This window comes from Neomonachus schauinslandi, chromosome 1 (genome assembly GCF_002201575.2).
Source record: "Neomonachus schauinslandi chromosome 1, ASM220157v2, whole genome shotgun sequence".
Lineage (NCBI taxonomy): Eukaryota > Metazoa > Chordata > Mammalia > Carnivora > Phocidae > Neomonachus > Neomonachus schauinslandi.
In genome coordinates, this window is record NC_058403.1 from 47,095,813 (window position 1) to 47,109,540 (window position 13,728).

Here is a 13,728-nt window from a genome sequence, read left to right on the forward strand (position 1 = left end):
GGACTGGCTATGAATCCAAGAGTTTAGTGCAAGGTAAATATCACTGATATTTCAATCTGTGGAAATTTTGTGGATTACAAAATTCACTTTAGATTGGAGATATTTTGCTAAATGCAGATTTGGGGAAATTCTTGCCAGATGTTTGTTTTACTGGGTTCCGGATGAGGTGGTACTGCTCTGGCAAAAACTCTGTGGTTGGGGCGCCTGGGTGGCTCAGATGGTTAAGCGTCTGCCTTCGGCTCAGGTCATGATCTCGGGGTCCTGGGATCGAGTCCCGCATCGGGCTCCCTGCTCCTTGGGAGCCTGCTTCTCCCTCTGCCTCTCTCTCTCTCTCTCTCTGTCTCTCATGAATAAATAAATAAAATTAAAAAAAAAAATTAAAAAAAAAAAAAAAACAACTCTGTGGTTCATAGAGTAATATGTTCCTGGTGGGCAGGACTTAGGCAGTTCATTTAGATAAGAAATCCTGAATGTTTGCTAGTAAAGGCTAATAAACTATGGGGAAAATGTATCCCGCATTTATTCTTTAAAGGATTTTCAACAAACTATTATATATTTCTTTGTACTAGGATTATTAATCTTCCATAGAACAATTAATTCTAATTGTTCTAAATGATTCTAGGGAACTTTCATAGTTATCAAGCTGGGGATTTGGGAGGGAATATGGCATTTTGCTAAAATGACCACTTGTGAAAGAAATGAAAAATGAGCTCATATCTTCATATAAAAGGAGAGCACATAAACCATAGTATTATATTTTAGTATAAAAATATCTCAGAATGTTGAGGTGACAACTTTCACTTAGCGTGAAAAATACAGCTTCCATATTACACATCAGGTCATATGATTCCATAGTTCCTTCTGCATTAGCTGTTTTTCCGAATGTTAAATTAAGGATCTACAATCTCTTATTGTTTGTGCTTATGATGAAAATTAATCTCCTAGTGGCCCTTCACTGAAAACAAATACAAACTCATCAATCATTTACCATTTCAAAAAATATTTATTCTCTCGAAGTTAACGACATATGGATCTCATTACCTGTTACGGGCTGTGCTGGGATTTTTTCTACCTCTGGTGTTTTAGATTCAGCAGGTAATGCCAACGTTTCATTCTTAGCTAAAAAGTCAGAGAACAAACAATTCACCTCATTTCTTCATAACACAGTGCCCAAATATAATTCATTCAAACATCATCAAGTAACAGATTATTTCAAGAAATCTATATTGCTCTTAATTCTTCCCACCAGGCAGTCAACAAATTTATTGTGCATTTCCACCAGGGATTCTTCAGAATTCCATCTCATGAACCCTAGGTAATTCTTTAAGATTTAAATTGGCATTGGAATGAAGAAAAAAGTCACAACTCAATACTTGGATAACTCTCAAATCATTCTCACTCATAAATAAGAGTTTCTGGAAAGCACAGGTTGTATTGCAAATATTCGCTAGAATTTTGTATTCAAGTACTCCTAATTAAAAATAACAACAATGCATAGAGATTTTCCATTATTATACACAGTAAAAAAAAAAAAACAAAACCAATAGGTTAGGACAGTGAACCTTTAGAAAAACAAATAACTCACATAGGAAACTAAGATATTTAAAAATATTTGTGACCAAAAAATAGCAACAGCTATTCATTTGAGCCACACATTAACACTGATCTTTTCTTTTGGTCTCTGTGTGAATTCGGCATAGTGAATGAAATCGATTTTTTCCCATATCTTTTAGCCTCTTCAGAAAACTACTTAGGAAACTTTCTTCTAAAATTTAGGTATTCTTTTCAAAGAAAGTACATTCCTATACCAGAAATCCCCAATGATTAAGATATTTCCCATTTCAAAAATGCACTCAGGATGAACTTGATTCAGCTATTTAGCTACTTGTAGTATTCTGAAAGTCTAGGGGCATGAAAGAATTCATTCATCTTTAAGATACCCTGATCATGTCAACTTGAAATGATTATAATCAGATGGGATTTTTTTAGAGTCCTAAAACTATACGGGACTTCTTGGGTTTCTCAACTAGGGACATTTTGGGCTGGATAATTTTTTTTTGTTAGGTCGGAGGTCGGGGGGGTCTTTCCTGTGTACTACAGAACATTTAGCAGGATTTCTGGTCTTTATCCACAGGATTCCATTAGCACTTCCACAACTGTGACAACCAGAAATGTCTCCAGATACTGCCGCATATCCCCCGGGGGACAAAGCTGCCCTCTGCTGAGATTAGATCGATATCTAATCAATTCTGTCAAAGTTCTTAAAGGATGAACATCTTTTAACTTCCTTCTGTAGTTCACATCACTGTTGTAAAGACCATTTTCTTATCAGTTAACATGGGCTACAAAATATTTATTTACTTCTGAAGGACGTAAAGACAACTATAAAGTCGTCCCTTTCACAATGATAATAGAAGCAAATCAGTTTTCAGTCTGCATTATGGAAGTCTACAATAGATTCTTCCATAGAGCTAATTATTTTCGAGAGTGTTTTAAGATGCTAGACACAGGTGTCAGAAGTGCTACCGTGCTTGCCATATCTAATGGTCAAGTGCGTGTTTTGGATTCATGTGTACATGATGTTGCACGGCATTTTTACACAACAGAAATGTTAAATACCATTGTTCAAATTAATTAAGCAGGGCATAAAGAGAAGGGACTCTCTGAAATAACTACACAGCAGTCCAGTAGAAATTTATGGTAACTTCCATTCTTAAAATTTCTAAATTTAATCAACATTTTTCTGTTGCAGTCACAGCTTTTGTTTAGAACCACTGTGATTATTAGCATAGGAAAAAAACATTTAGATTACAGATTTTTATGAACTCTGGTCTTCTTATTTTCAAGTGTACCATGGGAAGTTTTTTTTTTTTTTTAAAGTGTGAGATTATAAAGTTTTTCTTTAGTGCTCTTTGCTTTTTCAGGGTCCTCTTCTCCCTCAAGACACTTTTGCTAATCCTCTTCTTCCTGTGTAATAGCCTACATTCTCAGTGGTTTCCTTGGCTGACTAGGACTATTTATTTATTTTAACATACAGATCCTATACTCTCAAACAATGCTCTGAATTACTCTGCTTTAGCTCCTTATATTAAAAACATGCCCTTAGCTGGCAATCACATTAACCTAAAATTAGGCTGTTAATGGGGGGGGCGGGGAAGGTAAACCACCTTCCCAAGAGACATTTGTATTCTTTACACATCACTAATTCCTTACAAAGGCATACTATATTTCTAAATATGGCATTTCAGATGTCAGAAAAAATAGTAGACGGGGAAGATAATTTGCATCAGAGCACCTTTATGTCTCTTACCAACCCACGAGCACTCACCTACACTATCTATGGACAACTGCAGTCTTGACAAGAGCAGAGTAAAATGCCACCAGAATATGACCTAAAACCCAGGAAATTCCCTTTCCTCTTGGATTCTTCTGTACCTTTTTTCAACACAGTTGTTTCCTTTCATTTTTGGCAGGCTAAGTCTTGGCTTTGGCCAACCCTCTGTATGCCCCAGGGAGGGGTGTGTGTAATACTAGCTTTCTTGTTTATTTCTCTCATTTATTCACACCATGTGTTCTTAGAACAAAAGCTATTAATTTCTTGATGTCCCATGATGGGCCCCACTGGAATGAGGATATTATTTTTAGGATTCACCCCCTCAAAAAAAATAGTACTTTTCTGAATTGCAGTGTTAAATAATTTCAGGAAAGTTTATTTCTCCCTTGCTAGTATAAAGAACTATTAAAGCAGTATCTCTTTCCATTCAAAACGGTAAACTTAAAATGTAATTTTTAAATACAGTCTGCCAAGGTGGTATATTTGATGGATTTGCTGGGCATTTTCAAAGATACTACCTATCAAGCTCTTTGATAAGAAGAGCATAAGAAATTTGTCATGTGTTGAATTTAAGATGGTGTTTCCACAGAAAAACAAGTCAAAACAGATACTTACTGTTTGCATACAATTTTTCTTTATTGAAATCACACTCAATCCTGAAAGCTTTTAGTGAATCGTATCAGAAAGATAAAAGCAAAAAACAAAACAAATGCACTGTTTTATTCTCTAAAGAAAACAAAGATTGGGTATTAAGATAGTGTGGAGAACTTTGCAAAAACCAAAAAGTTTAGGAAATATCACTCAAGACTGAAGAACAAAACATGCTTCAGTTCAAAACTGACAGTAGTGGTCTGGGGAAAACTGCTCATTTTCAACCTCCTTCACAAATTCTGTATTTTGTAGTTTTGCTGGATGGATTAGGGATCACATCAGTAAGAGAATGGCCAGTTCCTTTTATTTCCCTCCTTCCAAACAAGGTTTTCCCAAGAGCAGGGTGAGGCACATAGGCTCCGGGCAGAGAAGAGGTGAGCACAAGAAAAGGGAGCACTGGATTCCAAACATAGTTTCGGTGAGGAAAAGTTAATTTGGAAGGTTCCTGGATCTTAGCACAGCATTTAGATGTTGCAGGGTTTAGTCACAGTTTTATAGCTAAAAAAGAGGTGATCGAGTCTGATGTACAAATTAAAGAAATGATGTCTACAGTCACTTGTCTACATTCTCGGAGGTAACTCACTCTGGGACTAAGAGGTATGAATATTTCGTAATGAAAATGGAAGGATGAACAAAATCACAAAGACTGGCAAATATTTGCACATCTTAATAAAATGACGTGTAAGTTCTGAGAATTTTTCTACAATTGGTGGGACTGTTAAGTCTATCCATTAAGTGCTCTTCTACTTGCTTAAGGTTTTGTTCCTCCTTCTTCCGGTAAATTCTCAAATTAACAGCTAAAGAGAACTTAAGAGTTCACATTTTGAAACTGTTCCAATCTGATTGCCAAGGAGCTAGTCACGAGTGTACTCCTTAATCCCTATCACCCATGTAACCCATCCCCCCCCCCATCTGGTAACCATCAAACAAGCAAACAGGTCAGGAGAAATTAAGTCTGAGGTCCCAGTGTGGGCAGGTCCTGTGCCTGTGTAACTCACCAGCACAGTACCAGCGACTTGCAGTTATGCCAGAGAGTAACACTTGGTAATTACATGTTGACTGAATGTTGCCACACAGGGGCCCAGGGGTCCATTTCTGCACCCACACAAGGTGGACATTCATTTATATACGTGTGAAAGTTCTTTGCTAGTGCCTAATGCGGAGAAAACATTCTGCATTTTTTAGTTTTGTTCAATTTCTACCACATCATGCCATCTCCTTCCACATTTATCAATAGCTCAAGACTATCTCCAGAGACTGTGGAGGGGTGGTTCTCAAAGTATGGTGCCCAGGCAAGTGGCTTCAGTATCTCCTGGGTGCTAGTTAAAAAGGCAAATTCTCAGGTGAGGTCCCTCACCTCATCTACTGAATCAGGAGCTCTGCGGGTGGGTCGAGCAGTCTGGGCTCACAAGCCCACCAGGCCTCTCGTGCTCCATCAAGCTGGAGATGCTGTGCTAGACAGAGGGTCCGGACTAATTTGATACTCAAATGCGGCAACTAATTTACCCCAGTGAGCACTGCAATTTTTCCCTGGGCTCCTTTTAAAGGGTTTTGTTGGGATTGTCTCCCCATAAATTGTTATGTTTTTAAAACACTGAAATTATATCAAGTTCTTTCTACAAGTAGGAGGCAGTATCAATCTCAAGTAAATAATAATTCTAACACACCTGACCTCTACATCAGCTCTCATTGAAAACATCTCATGGCCCCTCGACAGTATAACAATTTTCTAACAATCACTCTATTTGAAAATTTTACCTAAATAAATGTATGCATCTTGGATAATTTGATAAATGTTCACTTTTTAAAATAAATATAAATATATTTTATATAATATATAATAACTATTTACCTACAGAATGTAATTTATATAAATACTTCCAACTCTCCAATCTCTCTGCCCCTCACTGTTTTCCAATTTTTTTTTATCATGGCAAAATATACATAACATAAAATGTATGATCTTAATTAACCTTTTTAAGTATACATTTCAGTAATATTAAATGCATTCATAATGTTGTGCAACCATTGCCACCATCCATCTCCAAAACTCTCATCTTATAAAAGTGAAATTATATCATTAAACCCTAACTCCCCATTTCCCTCCTCCCTCCAGTCCCTAGCAACCACCATTATACTTTCTGTGTATAAATTTGACTGCTTCAGGTACCTCACGTAAGTGGAATCACACAGTATTTGTCTTTTTGTGACTGGCTTATTTCACTTAGCTAATGTCCTCAAGGTTCATCCATCTTGTAGCATGTTTCAGAATTTCCTTGCTTCTCAAGCCTGAATAATATCCTATTGCACATATAGCCACATTTTGCTTACCCCTTCATTTCACTTTTACTTTTTAATTTTTTTTTTAAGTTTTTACTTAAATTCTCGTTAACATACAGTATCGTATTAGTTTCAGGTGTACAATATAGTGATTCAACACTCCACACATCACCCGGTGCTAGTCACACGGAGCTAGTCACAACAAGTGTACTCCTTAATCCCTATCACCCATGTAACCCACCCCCCCCACCTCTGGTAACCATCAGTTTGTTCTCTATAGTTAAGAGTCTGTTTCTTGGTTTACCTCTCTCTCTCTCTCTCTTTTTCCCCCTTTGCTCATGTGTGCTGTTTCTTAAATTCCACATATGAGTGAAATCATATTATCTTTCTTAGTTCACTTAGCTCCATCCATGTTGTTGCAAATGGCAAGATTTCATTCTTTTTTATAGCCAAGGAATATTTCATTGTGTATGGCTATCACATCTTTATCCATTCGTCAGTTGATGGACACTTGGGCTGTTTCCATGATTTGGTTATTGTAGATAATGCTGCTGTCAACACTGGGGTGCCTACCCATTCATTTGTTGATGGACATATGAGTTGCTTCCATGCTTTAGCTATTGTGAATAATGCTAGTGTGAACATAGATGTCCAAATACCCCTTTGATAACTTTTTTCCAGTTCTTTTGGCTATATACACAGAAGTGGAATTGCTGGATCATGTCATAGTTCTATGCTTGAGTTTTTGAGGAATGGTCATACTGTTTGCCCCAGCAGGTGTACCATTTTCATTCCCATCAACAATGCACATGCCTGTCCCTTACTTTTTATTTTGAGATGCCCAAACAGCTGATTTGCTAGATTCCTTGGGTATCCTAGGATTATCAGTGCTAGTACTCAGTCACCACAAAGTTCAAATATGGAACATTGCTGCTTACCTAACTGTGTCTTGATTGCATCCGAAATCTCAAGCATTATGGATGTAGGAAGTTTCACAGTGGTTTCATTAAGGCCTGGAATAATAAGATGGACTGCAAGGAAATAGAATAGGGTAAGAGAAAGAAAATGCATCATGACATAAAGTTCAGAGCATCAGATAATAGAAACTATGAAATTCTGCACTTATTTGGCTTCATCAATTTTAACTCAAACCTAAAGTTTTGGCAAAAAAATATGATCATACTTTAAACAGATTTTTTTTTTTTTAATGTTCAGAACTGAACTACAAAATCCTCTGGCTTTTAATCCATAGAATCAAAAATAGTAAAATGGCTGTTTAACATATACATTGAACAAAATACCATTATTATTAATAATTTTTAAAAGAGCAGTTCGATACAACAAGGACTCCCTCTTAACTGCACCAACGCTATGGGGCAAGTAGGATGGGTGCCATTGTTCCTACTAGGCGTGGGCTAGAGTTGTTTCTCTAACACACACTCCTAGAGGTAATACCTCTTGGCTCCTAGCCTAGCATGGACACAAGCCAGAATGCTCAGTACTGAAAGGAAATGAACCAACATCAATTTAATAGACCTGCTAACAGTGTAAAATTCCATGAGGGCCCTATTATAAAAAAATAGCCTGACGTGCTTACTGTAAGTATAGATACTAAGATCCACTCACCTAATATTGTTCCTCCAAAGGGAGTCTTATCTGGGGATTTAGTTGAAGCCCTGTGAGTAACATTCTGAATCACTGTTGAAATACAAAAGGGAACAGTGTGTTGGAAGAAAATAGGAAGCAGCAAATCGCTGTAATGTGAAGACATCTGCACTAGGGAAGCCCTAATATAACTTTTTAATTAATATAAAAAGTAACTCTTTGGGCTGGTACACAGCCAAGGAAAGGACTGGGAAGCACAGCTCACCTTCACAGTTAACACCTTTAAGTAACGAAAGGTTATTACTTTATCATAAAGTGTTCCATTCAAATGAGCTGAAAATTTCCTTCCTAATCTCCATTCCCTGCAGCCTTCCCAAGTTAAAGAAATAGTGCAAAGTGAGGCAATTACTACAGTAAATTTTAAAAAGTGATAACGTATATTCTCAAAGCAAAGAATCTGGATTATTCCAATACTGACACTGTTTTGAGAATACACTTGAGGCACTATGTTTTCTTAAAATGAATAATTACTTTAAGTGTCTAATCTCTTCTACCAAGAACTTTCTCAAAATAATGGAGTCATTTTAATAATTTAAAAAACAAAGTCAAAACAAAAACAACTGGATACTGAAATAAGACATTATAATTCTTGAAAACTGTATGTCTTTACCTAAAAGGAGCACTAAATCATAGTTTTTATTTCACTAATCCAAAAATCCTATTAATGATTTTCTTCATGTATGCCAACTTAATCCTGAACAAAGCCACACATATTCATATGACTTTTTAAAATTTAATACTTATTGTAGTTGCTTTGTACCAAAAGTTTTACTTTGGTAAAACACAACCAGGGTGACTTGCCAAGACTTGGCCTATTGGTACATGAGCCAAAATAATCTATTAACTTCTAATATACTAGACCATACTGATTTCTTCACACTTTTGCTTTAAAACAATCAGAAAAATTGAGAAAAAAAGCGCTGTTTAATTATCTCAGTGAAAAGTGTATGAAAAATAATTCTAAACTGTTAACTGTACTGGAATTAAAATATAAAAAAAAATAGTTCTAAACATACATCCAGAGCAGACTTGTACAAATTACCTTGTTTGATGATGGTTATTGGGATTAGCTTCCTTGGGACATATGCTGGCTGAAAAGAGAAGAGAGTCAGCTTTTTAGTTAGTTTTAACTTAAAAAAAAAGAAAAAGAAAAAGAAAAGCAAAGAACTGGAAGTAGCCCTGTGTTATTACAGTTGCCGGAAAGACCTTTAGTGCATATATCTACCTCTATTTTATTGGACTCATTTGGTTTTCCCCATAAATGTCCAAAGGCTTGAAAGAAGCAGTTTCTGCAGAACTCCCATTATTTTAGTTAACCTTGAAACTGCAATGAAAGTAACTAAATCATGTGGATTGACTACTAGTTGATTTATCACTTCATTTGAGATGTGACCCGACCAAATTCTGTCTTTACATTTCCTCTCAAGAAGATGCTAAGCTACATATTATCTTTTAAAACTGATCAGCATCCATGGTTTGAGTATACCCAGCTGCAGCTACAGATAACCCGATCAGATAACAGATCTGCTGCTACAGATAACCCGACTACTATGAACTCCTGAGACCAAGCATCTCCTTGGCCAAGAAGGCAGAGCTGGGACTCAGATCCAGACACTTCTACCTCCAAATCCCATACTCTAAACCATTCTGCACATATTTATGCACAAAGGACCTCAAACCAGAAAGGCATCCTAGGGCACTATGCATTCTCCCTTCTCCCAAATTGCCTCAGACATCCCACAGGAAGTTTTGATGTCATGGAGTGGCTTGAACTAGGGACAGGTTTAGTGTTAACTTTAAAGTGGAGTCATGACTGGACAGAACTGTGAGCCAAGGACTCAAGGGAGAGCCAAGGGAGAGACATAGGAACAAAATAAGGGAAGCAAATACATAAGGAAGAATTAGACTGCGTTAAAGAGGGGAGCATGACATTGATTTGTTGATGCTTGATTTAACCTGTATCCATGATAAAGGGACCTCATGCACCAGATCTGTTAATAATCCAGGATGTGCTGGGTGAGATACTTACCACATGGGTGTTTATAGTTGTGAGCAACAGAGACTTGCTAACATGCTCCCATTTTAGTGAATAATGTGCCCATAACAAAGAAGGGCCACAATACCAAGCTTCCTGTTGGCTATTTGTCTTCTTGTATTAAGGTCCTTATGTTTAAAAAACCACAAAAAATAGAAGTTTACTATTATCAGGTTTTTAAAACTATTTATAGCTATAGACTCAGTGCTATAGACTGAATTCGTATGTCCCCCCAAAATTTATATGTTAAAACTTAACTCCCAAGTGTGATGGTATTTATAGGTTGGGCTTTTGAGAAATGATTAAGTCCTGAGGGGTCCACCCTCTGAAGGAGATTAGTGCTCTTATAAAAGAGGCCCCAGAGAGATCCCTCCACCTTTCCACCCCGTGAAGACACAGCAAGAAGATGGCTGTGTGTGAACCAGGAAGCAGGCTCTCACCCGGACACCAAATCTGCCAGCACCTTGATCTTGGACTCCCCAGGCTCCAGAACTGTGACAAATAAATGTTTGTTGTTTAAGCCACCCAGTCTATGGTATTCTGTTCTGGCGGCCCTAATGGACTAACACACCCAGTAATTTCCCATAACAATCTAGCCCAATCTAATCGAATCCTAAACTAAGGAATTAATCAAAGCTAAACACCCTTATATATAAATTATTACCACTATGCAAAACAACTACATCATCCAAAAGCAGAGCTTTTATTAAATAAACTGTTTCAAATTTTTGACATCTATTTAACAAAGTGGAAAATATGCATAATATAAATACAAAGATTACAATTATATGCACACTATAACCTAATTTTATAACATGTATACACAAATTATCAGAAAGAAATAGATCATAGGGGTTTTTTTAACAGTGATTATTTCTTATAAACAGATTAATTTTTTTAGACTTTTCTCTATTTCCCGATTCCTTACAAGCATGAATTACATTTTAATTAGGAAAAGCTTTTCTGATCAACAGTCTGTTCAGTTACTACATGTGCTTGTGTACTGCATAGCTTATATGCTATTGGTAAATAGGAGAATACATAAGTATAATTTATACCCAATTTTTCCCAGGCAAAGGGGGAGGGAATAGTAGAAATAGTATAACCTTCAGTGGGAGAGAAAAAAAAATTTTCAGCTTTGATGTCACCCTGGCAGCAGGATCTCTTTCAGCTTTATCGTAAGAAAATTCAATAGGAGCCCTTGTACACAGGATGCTTTCCCAGAAAGGCTCTGCCTCAGGTGTCTACCTTACTCCTACCTGTTCCACTCTAGCCAAAGAGTCGCCAGCACATGGCCTTTATCATTTGAGAATTTTAAATACCAGCTGTGCCAACCTCCAGCCACACGGGAGCCACATTATCTTTCCAGGTACTAGTAACCATTTTTGTTAGAGCTGTTGCTACAGTTCCAAAGACTTTTGAATGGCTTGTTCTCTATCCCTAGGAGTCCTGCCATTTAGTGCACATTTTGTAGAATGGGAAGTTTTTCAGACACATCACAACTTAGCAGAAACACCTGCATGTTGCTGTGTTGATTGCTTTGGAATTTCATTATTTTAATTTTTAGTTCCTTTACTGTGATGATTTGTTTTAAACAATTTTTGACAAGGACAAATGGATAATAGTCCACTCTTCACATGAACGGCACGAAGTTTCTCTTTGAACTCTAACTTGAGTATCTAACAATGTTCTATTAAGATGATGACAAGACTATATGTACAGTATGTGCTGCCAAAAAACAAGGAAATAATTTAGCTGCAGAATCCAATTCTTTCTAGACCTATAATTACACTCTTGCCGAATCTGCAATCCAAAGATGCATCAAGACTGGACTCCTGAGCAAGTAGCTGCCTCTCTGTAAGTAGGGTTTTTAGGAGCAACAGGAGAATACTCTTGACTAAAATATCTATGCTGAAGGCTCTAAATTGCCAATAAGAAGTTGACACTGTGAATCCTTTCCCTATGTCTTCTTATAAAAGTGTAGGGAAATGTCTGTTACTGGGATCCATTGAGAAATGAAATACTGTGATAATTTCCAAGTTAACAGTGTTTAACCAATTGCAACCCAATTTTAATCAAACTGTTCCACGTACGGTGTTTTTTAAAAAGGTACCAGTAACCCTTCCTCGTCGTCCCAGTTTTGCTCTTAGGCCATGTCCCTGCCGGCTCTCTTTTCTGTGGAGCTTTTGCTCACTCCCATTCCTGTTGCAAGCTTTCACCACCACTTCCTTCCACAACTCTCGTCCTCCCTTCATTTAGTAACTATTTTCTATGTGTTTACTGTATGCCAGGAAGAAAGCGTTATTTCCCTCCTGCCCCAGAAGAAATGTGGTATTTTATTTTCCCGACTTTTAAGATATCCTGTTCCTTAAGAACCTAGGTTGTACTATATCCTGAGCTGGGGGACTAGTTAAGGGAATTCACTTCTACCATTTCTCCAGGGACGTTGTGGCTGAGTATCCAGTGGGGAGATTCTACGGGGAGAGGATGCTGATGTGGTAAACAGCAATGAACTGATGACCAATTCAGCTGATTTTAGTCCTGGTTAGGGAAAGCCTATGCTTATCTAGAAATAACCAGAACAGTAGTAACCATAGAGGATGAGGGACTTTCTATTCACTCTGCATTATATTTACTTCCTGATATTATTTTGAAAATCAGCTTTAATACATGCAGTGTTAACACTACTCTTTGTAGGCTCTTCCTTACAGGCTTGTCTATTTGGTATTTTTGTGGTGTCAGAATATTCACTATAGATTTAACTTTATTTTCAGGTCCTGAGATAAAAAAAGCTGTCCATTTGGGGAGTGGCAAGGGTTGCTGAAAATCAGACTTCAGTGGTTCAAGAGCCAAACCACATGAGAAGAACTTAGGCCTGTTACACTGTGGTTTTAATTCATTTTTAAGATGTTCTAATGAAAGTTACAAAACATATTGATTTAATCCAGTGTCCTACTTGCAGAAGTCTTCATACTTCTGGTTGTTTAGGGAGGAGTGAGACATACACCTTTGATAATATTATTTTTCAAGTTTCTGCTTAAAACAACAATTGCTAAGAACAGAAGGATACCTGATATATTCATTGTACACAATCTTAAGGTATGGGTGGGGACCACATGGCATTGTTCCCTATTCACCTCACTCATCTGGTAACTGTTACACTTTAAAAATTGGCACCGGGGCACCTGGGTGGCTCAGTCGTTAAGCGTCTGCCTTCGGCTCAGGTCATGATCCTAGGGTCCTGGGATTGAGCCCCGCATCGGGCTCCCTGCTCCGCAGGGAGTCTGCTTATCCCTCTCTCCCACTCCCCCTGCTTGTGTTCCTGCTCTCACTCTCTCTCTCTCTGTCAAATAAATAAAAATAAATAAATAAAAATAAAAATTGGCACCACTTCTCTTTTTGCCAATAAGAGACATACTTTTAAAATGATGGGTGGATCTCTGATGGAAAAAAAAAATGGAAGGGTGAAAACAGATGTCATATATTAGGGGAACACTTATTCTAAGGAGATTGGAATTAAATAAACTTATATTTTAAAATCTCTGTTAAGTACTATGTACTTCAAAAATTGATTGTTTAGGGGCACCTGGGTGGCTCAGTCAGTTAAGTGTCTGCCTTTGGCTCAGGTCATGATCCCAGGGTCCTGGGATTCAGCCCCACACCGGGCTCCCTGCTTAGCAGGGAGCCTGCTTCTCCCTCTCCCTCTGCTGCTCCCCCTGCTTGTGCGTTCCTCTGTCTCTCTCAAATAAATAAATAAACACAA

At 37.4% G+C, this 13,728-nt stretch overlaps 1 protein-coding gene across 10 annotated transcripts in view; it reads right to left on the minus strand.

Annotated features, from left to right (window-relative positions):
• Positions 1–13,728, minus strand: part of LOC110582342 (ABI family member 3 binding protein) — a 243,312-nt gene that overhangs the window by 124,557 nt on the left and 105,027 nt on the right. For all 10 annotated transcript variants that reach the window (XM_044919605.1, XM_044919617.1, XM_044919613.1 and 7 more), the window contains exons 7-10: positions 8,973–9,021; positions 7,892–7,963; positions 7,204–7,296; positions 1,042–1,119 (exon numbers count right to left, since the gene is read on the minus strand). In XM_044919605.1, coding sequence (XP_044775540.1) covers positions 1,042–1,119; positions 7,204–7,296; positions 7,892–7,963; positions 8,973–9,021 — 292 coding nt within the window. The remainder of the gene's footprint in view (positions 1–1,041; positions 1,120–7,203; positions 7,297–7,891; positions 7,964–8,972; positions 9,022–13,728) is intronic.